The 14,001-nt window shown below is 37.6% G+C and overlaps 1 protein-coding gene across 2 annotated transcripts in view; it reads right to left on the bottom strand.

The window, feature by feature from the left end:
- Positions 1–883: 883 nt before the first annotated feature.
- The window catches only part of LRRC2 (leucine rich repeat containing 2), a 60,494-nt gene continuing 47,376 nt past the window's right edge, over positions 884–14,001 (bottom strand). For both annotated transcript variants that reach the window (XM_077129547.1, XM_077129548.1), the window contains exons 7-9: positions 12,669–12,824; positions 7,261–7,397; positions 884–4,709 (exon numbers count right to left, since the gene is read on the bottom strand). In XM_077129547.1, the coding sequence (XP_076985662.1) occupies positions 4,660–4,709; positions 7,261–7,397; positions 12,669–12,824 (343 nt within the window). In that variant the 3' untranslated portion in view covers positions 884–4,659. The remainder of the gene's footprint in view (positions 4,710–7,260; positions 7,398–12,668; positions 12,825–14,001) is intronic.

The following is a 14,001-nucleotide window of genomic DNA, read 5'->3' as shown; positions in this document are numbered from 1 at the left end:
TGTATTATCCCTGACTTTTATTCCTTCAGTTATACAATGTAACTAAAAAATAAGGAAGACCTTGGACATCCCTGTCCCCCCAACCTTTTCCTTTTTTTTGCATGGGCAGGCACCGGGAATCCAATCCGGGTCTCCAGCATGGCAGGTGAGAACTCTGCCTGCTGAACCACCATGGCCCGGCCTCCCTTTTCCTTTTGAAATTAAAAAAATCTGAATATCATGTGATTGTCTGTTTTAAGTAAGTCACCAAACAGGTAAAGAACAGTCAAGTCCTCTGAAAGATGACATCTCTAAAGCAAAGTGAGAGTTAAGAGAATGCTGGGTCCTTTCATACAGAAAAGGAAGAGAGGCCCACCTCCTACTACATTCAGTCATTAGAATTATAAGGCTCTCTCTGTCTCTTTTGGTAGAAACATATTGGATCAGTTCACAATTCAAACTGGTACAAATATGAGAGTAAGGATTTTACTTATTACTTTATGACATCAACTCACTCTCTAAGATTTGTAACAAGGAGACAGGTGGATAAGAGGAGCAGACAAACTCATCAAAATTAAAAGGATTCTGGAAAAAAATATTAAAACTAGAATCAAGAAACCTGGTGTAAGTCTTCTATTAACAAAAATGCACTATCCAATGACTTCATCTATGTGTCCTAGTTCCTTGATTTTCAAGATATGAAAAATTGATATTATAATAAAAAGCCTTGGGGACAGAGAATTATTTTTCTCCTAAGAATTATATTGCATTCTTTCATCTTATTGCTTTAATGTTCATACATATATTCTATTAATTAAATTACTTTTCCAAATTATGTATCAATTAATATATATCATGTAAAACTTGCAATTACAATTTTCAAATCTATATATTTCCACAGTGATTCGTATTCTACTTTAGAACCTTTATTCATTTTTACATTTATATGAATACATTAAAAAATAGTATTTCTAAAAGCATATTTTAAAGATATATTTGTTTGTGGGTATTATGTAACATTAAATTAATTATATATTAATGCAATATTTTTTCATTTATTTATATGTAGTAAAACTAGGACAGGATTTTTGTACAAAAAACTGATGACAATGAAATAAAACTTAAATGAATTATGCATAGTCAATTTGTGTGAAAACCCACATTTCCCATTTTTGGATATATTTTCCGATTTGCCTATAAACATACACTCAGCATGAAATAAAATTCCAAATTCATTCAAGTAATACAACTAATACATTATAACTACATTTTTTTTTTTTACTTTTCTATTGTATAGTATAACATACACACACAGCAAAGAAATAAAGAAGCAATAGTTTTCAAAGCACTCTTCAACAAGCAGTTACAGGGCAGATACCAGAGTTTGTCATGGGCTGCCATACGATCCTTTCATATTTTTCTTTCTAGCTGCTCCAGAATATAGTAGGCTAGAAGGCTTAAAGAATTTTTTATCATCACAATCGACTTTTTTTGTGTGTGTGTGTGAAAAATGACATATATAAAAAAAAGCAATAAATTTCAAAGCACAGCACCACAATTAGTTGTAGAACATATTTCAGAGATTGGCATGGGTTACAATTCCACAATTTTAGGTTTTTGCTTCTAGTTGCTCTAAGATATTGGAGACTAAAAGAGATATCAATTTATTGATTCACCATTCATATTCATTTGTTAAATCCTACCTTCTCTGTATAATTCCACCATCATCTATACTTACATATTTTTAAATGTTAAAAAAACACAATTAAGATTCAATTAAAAGATCCAAGGTGGGGTGGGCCACGGTGGCTCAGCAGGCAAGAATGCTTGCCTGCCCTGCCAGAGGACCCGGGTTCGTTTCCTGGTGCCTGCCCATGTATTTAAAAAAAAAAAAAAAAAAAAGATCCAAGGTGATGATGGAGTTATACAGAGAAGATAGGGTTTAACAAACGAGTATGATTGCTGAATCATTATATTGATATTTCTTTTAGTCTCCAGTATCTTAGAGCAGCTAGACGTAAAAACCTAAAATTGTGGAATTGTAACCCAGCCAAACACTGAAATCTGTTCTAACTAATTGTTGTGCTGTGCTTTGAACTTTATTGCTTTCTTGTGTACACATTAATTTTCACAAAAAAAAAAATGTGATGATAAAAAATTATATTTCTTCTAGCCTACTATACTCTGGAGCAGCTAGAAGGAAAAATCTGAAAGGATCGTATGGGAGCCCATGACAAACTCTGGGATCTGCTCTGTAACTACTTGTTGAAGAGTGCTTTGAAAACTATTGCTTCTTTATTTCTTTGCTGCGTGTATATGTTATACTATGTGATAAAAAGAAGGAAAAAAAGATTCAATCAAAGTGATTTAGCATTTTCCTGCTCTTTTTAACTCTTAACCTACTTATAAAGTTTGTTTTTAACTTAAAGCAATCCTCTACTGATTGCTATAAACCAGTGGTTTATAGAGTGTTCTGCCTGTTTTACATTTGCTAGGATAAAAACTTTGGAATTATGATTAAGCACCCTCCCCCCCAAAAAAACTAAAATATTGGGGTGTTTTTGTATGCTGAATGATGGGGGTCACATTTCATTTTTTTTTCCATGTGACTATCCTGTTATAGCAGCACCATTTATTTATTGATTGGGGGGGGTGGAGTGCATGGTTTGGCAGGCGATAATTCTACCACTGAACTACCCTTGCACAATAGCAACCCTTTTTAAGTGCATGCCTCTGGGCACAGACTGGTTCTTTAGGCAAGAAAAAATAAAACTCACCCTTCATGTCTACTCCAGATTAACTTCTAAAAAATCCAACTGGCTGCACCTGTGCTGTCTGTGGGAGGGGACGGTCTGAAGTCAGCCCACGACATTTCCCCGTGACCCATGGATAAACCTTGGTTCTTAAGAGTTAACCATTAAGCCTGGTTCTTAAGAGAGATGATGAATGTGGCTGGCTCCCATCTCGTGAGTGCCTATAGATAAAACACACCCCCCAGCAGATGAGGATGTGCCCACATTCCTTCCCCTATCGTCCAGAGCATATTTAAACTCTCACTGGACACAGCGGAGTCTGGCTAAACCACGTTCCTTTTGTTGCAACTGTGGGTGTGAGCCCTAGGGGAAGCTGGCGGAGCTGGCCTCGTTCTGTCTCTTCTCTAGGTAATTAACACGCCTTTCCATCCAATGCTTCTGTGAATCTTACTTTGCTGGTGACCACCAACACCTGCAAACTAGGGCTGCTGTGCCCTGGAGGTGGGAACATGCATCTCTCTTTCTGACCAACAGTGTGGCACAGCCAGCAGGGTGCTGACAGTTCAATTCTGTCCAATTCTGTCCAATTCTGTCCAATATAGCAGCTACCTGTGGTTATTTAAATTTAAATTTAATAAAGTTAAATAAAATTTAAAGTTTGGTTCTTCGGACACACCAGCCACCATTAAGTACTCAAGAACTACATGTGTATTTGCTGGCACAGATTCGGAGCAGTTCCTCACTGCAGGAAGGTCTGCTGGGCAGCACTGGGGTAGACCATGTAGAAGTCAGATACACATATGACAGTTTTCATATGTTTCCTTCTTAATCACAAAACGCTACTTGCTAAAGCTTATCTTCCAGACAATCTGTTGCAATCTTGTTTATTTTGGCCGAAGACAAATGGTATAAAAATAGGGATATTGGTATAATTCCTCCAAAGCCTACACTGTGATGGAAGAGACCAGAACCTGGAAGGAATCCACTCTTGCCCATGTAACGCACATCCCTGTGGGCTTCCTCTGGAGCGTGTCACCTTTGCCAGGTGCATGGCTCTCCTGTGGTACTGTGAGGAAGCTCTGCTGGGGGCTCACCCTCAGCGGGCACCAGTCCTCCCCGCTGTCGCTCTACATGGCCACCCCGGGAAGGTGAACTCTGAAGGAGGGAGCCTTGTGGGCATCACCTCTGCTCTTCGCTCTGGAGTGGGTTCCAAAACCCCTGAAGATTCACTCTGCATGGGATGACTATCCATGCAGACCCTTCAGGGCTTCCTGTGGCCAGCCGGACCCCACTTTCTCAATCAGGGCTACCAACACAGCTTCCAAGCATCTTGTGAGCAAAGCATGGGCAGACCTTCTAGCCCCTCTTACCACCTTCAAGGTCTGGTTTATTTCTAAAGTCTCTCCTGAGTGCTTCAAAGGGAGCCTACACTTCCTAAAATATAACTTAAAAACAATAGAAAATAGCAGTTTGTATAAACTAAAGAAAATTTTTCTTAGTAAAATAATGCATGAAAACTCTTTCAAAATAACAAAATAAAACTCTCATTTGACTTGTCCAATATAAATGCTCTTTTCATATCCCCCCTCTTATCCTTTTACTTCTGAAAACAATACAATCAACTTCAAAATTTGGTCTTTAAATGAACATCTTAAAAAATAATACATTTTCTAAAATATCAGATGTGCAATATTTGGAAACATGTGTATTCAAATGAACCTGAAAATATCAATATATAAATCCATTAATCAAGTCTCCAGTCTATGGAGGGAGGTATTCATATATCTGAAATTCGAAAATAATATTTTCTAACAACTATGACAGTGATTTCTAGATTTTGTCCTTAGGCACAAGCCATCATTCTTGTATGCAACATGACCCATAGCAGCTCCACAGGACTGATTTTGCCATCCTCTGCTGGATGATATTAAAGTTGAAGGCTGAAAGATACTTTCGTGGTATAGCTGGGAACAGATTCTGTAAGAAAGGGGAAAAATATACACAACCACTTTATTATGAAATGTAAATACATGCCATAGCCTATGCCAATACATAAACTATTGCCACTTCATTTTTTAAGGGTAGAGGTAATGCCTTTATCACCATTAAGTCAGTCACCATAAATTTGTAGTTAAGCTTTAGAAATGAATCATTTAAGATTGAAATACTAGTGATCAATGAAAGGGAGTGGTAAGGGGTATGGTATGTATAATTTTTTTTTCTGTTTTCATTTTATTTCTTTTTCTGTTGTCTTTTTATTTCTTTTTCTGAATTGATGCAAATGTTCCAAGAAATGATCATGATGATGAATATGCAACTATGTGCTGATATTGTGAATTACTGATTTACATATGTAGAATGGAATGATCATATGTTAATGCCTTTGTTCATTTGTTGTTAAATTTTTTAATTAATAAATAAATTTAAAAAAAAGAAATGAATCATTTAGAAACAAATCATAAAAAAATAAAATAAAAGAGACAAATCATTTACTCTTGTTCTTTTGTAAGCTTTCCAACTAACCTGAAACACAAACCCACACAGCCACATCAAGATCGTGGAAACCATATCATCCTATAGTAATAAAAAGTTGACAAAAGAGAAGATGGACAAGGACTCGGTGCTGTGGACACCAGGTGGAAAGGGGTATGGTCCACAAGAAAAGCTTGGGAAGTTCCTGAACCAAGTACAATTTTATTATGTAAAACTTCCCTCAGCCTTACTCCTGAGTTACTGCTCACTCTCTCTCCCGTCAAAGCCAAATTTTGTCAAAGGATGTTCTTTGACAAAGAACAGTGCTTCTCAAAGTGTGGTTCTCAGACCATCATCATCAGCTTCACCTGAGAACTTGTCAGAAATGCCAATTCTCGGGACCCACCCAAGACCTGCTGAGCCAGAGATGCTGTGGTGGGGCCTCCAACTAAAGTTTGGGAACCTCCAGAGGGCTTTGCTTCTTCATCAGTCTTAAATGACCTTATGTGTTCTGACTAAATCTGCCATTTTCTCTGATGGCCATAGACTAACTCAGACATTAGTCTTATGAGGAGGGAGGGAAAAGAGGTATGACACCATGATGAAGAAAAAAAAACGAAAACAAATTTTTAAAAGACTGAAAGCACATGCCATCCCCTATAGGTTAAGTCATAAGAAACTGCCATTCTTGTAGGTCAAAGCCAGCCAAATATTAATACCATTTGGTTCAATCCAATATAAATATATGAAGGATAGAATTATCACATTTATCTAGAAATAAGTGAATAAAGTTAAAATCTATCATCATTAAAGTTTAAAATTAAAAGCAACTTCTAAGTTTTAACTTTTAAAAGCAAATGATTTTTTTGTCGGCCACAAAGATCCAAAACTTAATGTCTAGCATCTAATAACTTCTTGGATTTTTACATAATAGTTCTGAAGTATAATTATGAATAAATAGATAAAATACAACAATACAGTTTTTTGCAAGAGGAAAACTTTGCAGCCCAAAGATAGATTTTGACAAATAAATTTTTTTTCAGCTTCATGCTTCACATACATTTTAACTTAATTGAATTTTTTTTTTTAATTTCCCAAATGGTATTTTTCATTAATTTCATTGAAACCTCAGAATATCTGAATGTTAACTCAACACCTTCAGACAGCTACTAACAGGGAAGAAACATGCTCAAGTGCACATTTTCTGAGGGTGGTTGAGAGAAACTGCTGGCAGAGGCTCAGCTCGAGAGGCACAGGGGCTGATGCTGCCTCGTCCCTAAACCCACAAAATGACATGTCTCTTTCTGTCAGAGCTGCACCTAGCTTACCAAAAAACAAAAAACAAAAAATGCTTAAAGGAACTGAAATATTAAGCAATAATTTTCAGGTATCCACACACAGAGAGGAGACGGCGGTTCGTAGAACAAAGACCTATTATGCCTTTTTGCTGTGCATGTGCTTTTGACAGGAAAGGGACTCCGGGCTTCCAGAGCACATCCAATTGCTCCTCTCCTTTGAAAACAGGGAAAAAGCCCCTTCCCCACCCTCTCCGGAAGTACTTTGACCCCTCGTGCACCTCTGTATTATCACCACCCTAAGGAAACCAAAACTAAATGGATCTGTTTACCAATCTGCCATCTCGTGGTTTTCCTTTTGTGATTTTTTTTTTTAATCCAGGTGTACCTTGGTTTATGTAAGACAACATCTTTTCAAAAGTTGAATTCAAATGGATTTCTAAAATTGAATCATTTTCCCATTAACTTGGAATACTGCTTTGCAAAGATTATTTTAGAAACTCACCCACAGTTAACAGGACCACCCTCACATTTTAAATGTAGGTTTTCCAGCCTCTGCCAATTATTGAAATGTATCAAACATCCAAGTGCTCTGGGGAAGTTTGATATTTTAAGGAAATGAGTCATGATTTTTTTGTGGTAAAGGGAAGAATGGTGTATAAAGTTAAATAATCTTCCATCTAGCCAACTGAATTTTTGACAATGTGACTTATAGCTATGTTGCATGTATAATACATTCATTTTAAATAAGAGTGACCCACCTCTTTCTTTAAGATCTTCAATATAGGCTTTCATAAATTCTTTATCAAAATGTTGGCGGTCCTGTTCACTTTCTATCACGTCATCACCAGCTTGACACTGGGAATTATCAATAGGATTGTCCTTAAGGCTTACAAATCTGTTCAAGAAAGTGTGAGAAATACCACATTTTTATCAGAACCTTCATGGTACTAAATCTCAACTTCAGATTTATCCTTGAAAGTCAAATCCTTCAAAGCCATAGTTGACCATAAAATATTAGTGTTACCAGAGGAACTCCACAGAGAAACCAGCAGCATTATGGAGTCAATTTTAAGGCTAAGCCTTCCCCTTAATGAGGAAGGGAGAGCAACCTACCATGGACAGAAGACAAGAGGCTGCACAGGGGATGATGACATTTTCTGCCAGGCACATCCTTAAAATTGCATGCTATCTATGTTTGAAATTAGTCCCATTTAGTGACCTCAAACTTTAAAAGGATTCAGAGAAAATCCCACAGAAAAGCTCTTTAAAATTGTTATGAAAAAAGAATTTAAAGAAGTGACATTAAAGTAGCATTTGATCTTCCAACTTCACAATTTTGAAAAGATGCTTTGGGGCTGTGCGATAGTGGCTCAGTGGCAGAATTCCTGCCTGCCATGACGAGGACCCGGTTCAATTCCCGGTGCCTGCCCATGAAAAAAAAAAAAAAGATGCTTTGATGTGAAGAATGGACTAATTATTTTAATTGAAAATAGGAAATCTCTCGAATAGTCTTTGCAATTATAGGTCCTGTTGTCTTGGGATGCTAGCATTGTAAAGGAGTTTTGTATGTAAGGAGAATATGAGCCGCCTAGCTTTCATATTTGTATATACGTGTGTGCATATTTAAAGGTTCACTTTCCTTTCAATTTATTTAACATCTGAATATGGAGAAAGTCAAAAAAAAAAAAAAAGGTTTTGCTTTACGTAGACAAATCTATTCAACTTTTCCTTTGTGATTTTCTTCATTGAATTTGTTTATTATTCTTCCCTATTTAAAAATAAGAGATATACCTCTATTTTATCATCTTTTAACTTTTTAAATCAAAGTAATCACTGTGCATATTTTAAAATTCAAACTGTCAAAATACTTTTTTAAAGCAGTAACCTCCCAGCCTACCCCTTGGCTACCCTGAAATCCCAGAGGCAATTTCTTCTACTTCTTTGAGCTTGTACTGCTGGTCTCTTACCTTACCAATTTTAAACATCTGTTGGCTTCTGGCAATAGTGTATAAAATTTCACCTCTTTACTCCATCTCTACTCTGTCCACTCACAATGGTCCTATCACTATTTTCACTTACTCCGTTAGAAATAGGTTTTACCTTCAGACAAGCAGTTTAATATTCAACAAGGGACGGTATCGCTTTCCTCCTCTCCATTCTCCAAACTTCCCACCTCCGGATGTTTATCTATTCTTCCATTTTTCAAAATTTTACATTGAAAGTTTTCAAACATTCATCAAATTTGGAAAAAAAAAAAACTGCAGTAAACAGCCACATACCAACAACCTAGATTCCACGTTTAACACTGGCATTTCACACTTGCTTTATCACACAGCCATTCATCAACACACTCTACTAGCTATCCGCCAAGCCATCTTGCTTTTGGGTGTATTTCAAAGCACAACACAAGCTTTGAACCTTTATATCGTTAAGGTCAATAGAAGGCCCATTCTAATCTGCGCTCTATTTAAATTTTCTAATCTTCTCGGCAGCTTAGTTCTAAACTTGAAAAAAATCAATACATAATATTTGTATTTTTGTGGCAATGCAAAGACCGTTCTCTTCAAAGTATCTGAGGACTACATTTCTTTTGTCTATACAGATTTTTAAAAATTTTTCTAAGTGTTTTTATTTGCCTTTCTGCTGCTCTATTTGTTTTTCTCATAGCATTCATATCTTAAAATTCTCCCTCCAAGCATGTTCTCTGCCTCTCCTCTCTCCCCAGAGCCCTCACTCCCAGGACTCCCTGTTCTCCTGCTCAGTCTTCAAGGGTTGCTCTCTGAATTACTGCTAAGTGGCCCTGGGAGCACTCTCCTGCCCAGCTGTCCTGGGGCAGTTCCACTATTTCCTACATCTTCTGTTTTCCTCTTTCTTGGTTTATTCCTTTGTTTCAGGGAAGCACATCCTCAATACCTTCTAGGAAAGGGTCAGAGGCAAATTTTCTAAGTCTCTATATATCTGAAAATGTATATATTTTACTTCACTCTGGATTGGTGGGTTGACCACGTATAGAATTCTAGGCTGAACTCCACTCCATCATCTTCCAGAAGCCAGTGTTATCATAGTGGCCTGATGCCAATCTGATACCTGTTACCTTATAGGTGACTTATACTTTCTTTCTTGATGCTTTTGGGGGCTCCTTCTAAAGCTTAATGTACTAAAAGTTCATGATATGCTAAGTGTGGCTTTTTTTCCCATTTTGCAGGGTACTCCACAAGGCTTTTTGATCTATACTAGAGAATGGTTTGCTTCAGTTCTGGAAAACGATTTTATGTTATTTTTGCTGAAAATTTCTCTGACTGCTCTCTTTTTGGGATTCCTATTAAGCTTATATATTCCTAAATTTCTTACTTTGAAATGAATGCAGATCACAGGAAGCCACAAAATTAGTAAATAAAACCCCTTGTATCTTTTATCCATGATTAAGCATATTTTGAATTTCCTTGGTTGAATGTCAATCTCTCTCATCTCTTCTCCTTCCCTTTCCCTCCTCTCTCTCTTTCCCCTTCCTCTTTCCCTCCCTCTCCTTTTATTCTTCTTTCTGGGAGTTTGCTCAATTTTATCCTCCAAATTTTCCATTCAGGATTTGTTGCTGTTGTTATTTTGGTTTGCTTTTATTTTTGTTTGTTTTTTCGTTGTTTGTTTTGCTATCACCAAGAGTTCCTACTTGTTCTTTATTAGGTATTTTCCCATCATTTTGTTGTTTAAAGCACGCAATATTTTCTCAAATTTCTCTTAAATAGTTATTGAGGGATATTTTATCATTTCCCCCCTCCCCCACCCTAAATTATCTAGCTTTGCATTATATATTCGTTCATCTTGACCACTGTCCCATATAGACAACTTTTTTCAATTATTTGGTAAGGCCAGTGATGCATTCATATTTGAGAATGAGGTGACAAAAGGTTGCCAATAGCTTGTGTATGGGGACCAGCTTGCCAAGGGTCAGCCTGACTGTGGGCATCACTGAGGGAGCTAGCCAGCCCGTGGGGAATCTCCAAACACAAAAGCAGGGTTTTTTTCTCTAGAGCTTTCCTAGAGGAAACCTCAAGCTTTTGGTCTGAGACTTAAGACTGCTGGCTGCTGGGTGCTCTGATGGTTGGAATCAGGAAGGAAGTTGGGGATGGAGAGGAGTTGTCTGTTCATATGAAAATCTCCTATAATGACTTTCCCCCACTGTCTCCATCATTGTGAATTTATATATCTTTTTATTCTTTTCCTCTCATTTTAATGGGGTCTGAGGAAGCATAGGTGTGAACACTTGGTCAACCCACCATCGCTACCATGGTGTTTCTTATTCTTTTTGTTGTTTCTTTTTCTGTTTATTTTTTGGCTTGATCTGGATTTCTTCTTGTTTATACTATAAAGTGAAGAACAGGCTTTATCTTTTTCTTACTTGCTAATTTCCTCAATACAGTATTAAATCATTCATAACCGCCCCACTGGCTTATGAAAATCCCTATATCATGCATTTCGATCTATGTCAGGACTAGCTATTCTACTTCAATAATTTATCTGCAAACCATGGTCCAGTTCAAACATCATTTTGACCCATTACACTTCTTGCATTCCAATTCTGTGTAAGGCAAGTTATGTCACATTACTCTTGTTTTTATAAAATTATCATTGCTATTCTTAGCTTTTTTCCTTTCAGAGATATCCTTTCAAATCAGTTTTTCAAGTTCCAAAATGAAATTCCATTGGAATTATGAGTGGAATCATATTACACTTAAATATAATTTTTGGAAAGAGTCACAGCTTTGCAGTCTTTCCATCCAGAAAAGACACAGCATGCTTTCCCACACAATCAAGATCTCCATATAATCTTCCAGGAATACTTTTTAGTTTCCTTTAAATCAGAGAACTATTTTTCTCTAAGATTTTTCCTAGAAATTTTATATTTTAACATCATTTTCCCCTAACTTTTCTACCGATCATTTCTAATAAATCAGTAAATTATTAAATTTTTATGCAAACTTGCAACTAGTCTTTTTTATTGAACATTACTAATTCAAAGAGTTTTAATTTGGTTCTCTTTAGATTTCCAAGTTCTACAATATATCATTTGAAGTTACTTTAATTACCGGTACATGAGTCACAGTTTTACCCTGAGCAGCAGTTCTTCTCTGTTCCTGGGAACAAGGTTGCCAAGCCTCTCCTGGTACCTGATATGGAAGGGGTCCTAAGTGGGGGTCCAGCCATCCCTCCTCCCAACGGGACTCTTCTTATCCACACAACATTCCAGGAGACAACCAAGGCCAAGGGAAGACCCATTCCAGTGGAAGAGGTAGGATGAGGGAGAGGAGAGGAGAGATCTTACACCCCTATTAGTCATGCACTCGGATAGGAATGAATTTGGTTTCTCTCTTTCCAGTACTTAAACCTCTTTTATTTGAGTCTTATTACAGGCCCCAGAAGATAAACATATAACTTTATAATGACAGTAAGCATTTGCCACAAGAAACCTGAGTATTAGGGAAATATCTCCTCAGAGGGTTCAACTAGCAACTGGCATTCGAGGCAGATGGTTCTCAGGACACATTAAGGGTGTGGCTCTCACTAGAGGATTCCCAGGAGGGATCCAAGCTGCTACGGATGGACCCAAATGATCTCAGGACAGAGGTGATGGCAGAAGCCCTAAGGCCCCAAATTCTAACAGGATATGCTTCTGGGAATTGTCGGCTGCCTCAGAGTCAGCTTAAAGAAGGGTGGAATTGGATCTTTTCAATTCCACCTCAGAGGGAAGAAGGCCCAATCAATTCCTCACTCCAGATTGAAGTCTGTCTGTATGGCATTTGCATGGATGGTTTTTCTTAGTTTGGGATATTTTCCAGGTACCCTTAAAAGAAACCCCCCAAAAAGGTGAGGCAACCAGCAGGATTCATTCAACAGCCACTGACCCCTCCAGGCTGGCCTTTTAGACCATTAGGGTGATGGGAATGCTGAGTTAACAGACCAGAGGCCTCAGGAACGTGACAGGAAGTAACATCTCAGAAACCCTCTCTTCCCCATGTCATTTGCCAAAAACTTCAAAATCACATAAAACATCATCTGTACTTCTATGAACCGAGATCAGATTCTCCAAGTCAGAGGCCAATCTGACCCAGTTCCTAAGACAGTCACCGGGCTCCTGCCCCCGCCCCGCTGTCTCAGGGTCTCGACTTACTTTACTGGTGTGGACGAGTCACAAAGGGCAGTGGGGACCTCCACCAAATGGTCCCCACTGACGACGATCAAGGTAAGCTTCTTCAGGTTGAGCAAGGTGTAAGGGAGATAGGTCAGCTTGTTTTTATACAACAGAAAGGCCTGCAGTTCTTCAAGTCTAAGAAGAAATCAAAGGGATGACAATACAAACACTTGGCTTCACAACTAAGAAAGCCAACACAGTTACAAAGAAATTCCAATAGGACGTTCCTACTCAGCTTATTCACAGGCATGCCCCTTAGGAGAACAATCTCACCTTAAAAACGGAATGAATGAATAAATCATGCCAAGCAGCACACTTTTTAAAGTTTTTATTGACTTAATCTCCAGAGCTTATGAAGACACAGACGCATCAGCAGGATAAGCAAACTGCACAGTACATTTTGAGGTGTGGCCTCAAAAATCCTTGTATCTCTCCTTCTAAACCATCCCCTACATTCCTAAGGGTTAACGGGGCACTAGAAAGAAATCGTAAGAGTAAACAGATTCTGGCGATATATTTCCCCTTGGACATTTTGAAAGCCCAGTTATTCTCCTGTTAAATTATCTACCTTTAGGAAGAAACCTACAGTGAAAAAGAAATGAGCAAAATACCCTCTAGACATGTCTTATTCTATTTTCCATTTTATTCTAACTCAGTGATATCCTCCTGTTTTTTTTCCTCTATTATTTGCAAAATCTTGACTATCACCCAAATATTTTCCAAAGTTCTCCCATGTTTCAAACCAAAACAATTCCCACTTTGTCTCATAAACCTTGAAAGCACTGACACATGGCTGCTCCAGGAGTAGAGACAAGTCTTAGGAGACAGCATTCAGGCCTAAACCATTTTGACCTCTGTGTTGGGAGAGTTTATATATGCTAGTTTAGAAAGCAGACTGTGGGTTCCAGAAGGCCAGAGAATTCGTTTCAGATATCACTTTAAACCCAGCCCACCATCTGGACCAATATTAGGGTATTGAAGCCGAATACCATTTGTGGAATGAACAAATAAATGAATGACTGAATCTTACATGATTCAGTGCAATAATTGTTATTTAAAGCTGAAATAGCTACAAGGATATATATAATTTGAAAACCTCACTACGCGTATGAACTTGTTTGAAAGATTATATTCAAACCGATTGACAAAACTAATAAAAACTTCCCTCACTGATACTCTAAACATAGTGGCATGTTTCTCTCCTGTATGTAATAAATTTACTCTTCTATTTTGGTGGAGAGAAAGGAAAGTTAATAGCATCATTCAGCTGAGGACGAAAGCAAATTAAGGATCACCAATGCAATGAAGATGA

The sequence above is a fragment of the Tamandua tetradactyla genome, chromosome 15, assembly GCF_023851605.1.
Source record: "Tamandua tetradactyla isolate mTamTet1 chromosome 15, mTamTet1.pri, whole genome shotgun sequence".
Classification (NCBI taxonomy): Eukaryota; Metazoa; Chordata; class Mammalia; order Pilosa; family Myrmecophagidae; genus Tamandua; species Tamandua tetradactyla.
Note: the sequence above shows the minus strand (reverse complement) of the source record. Positions and strands in the feature narration are given on the sequence as shown.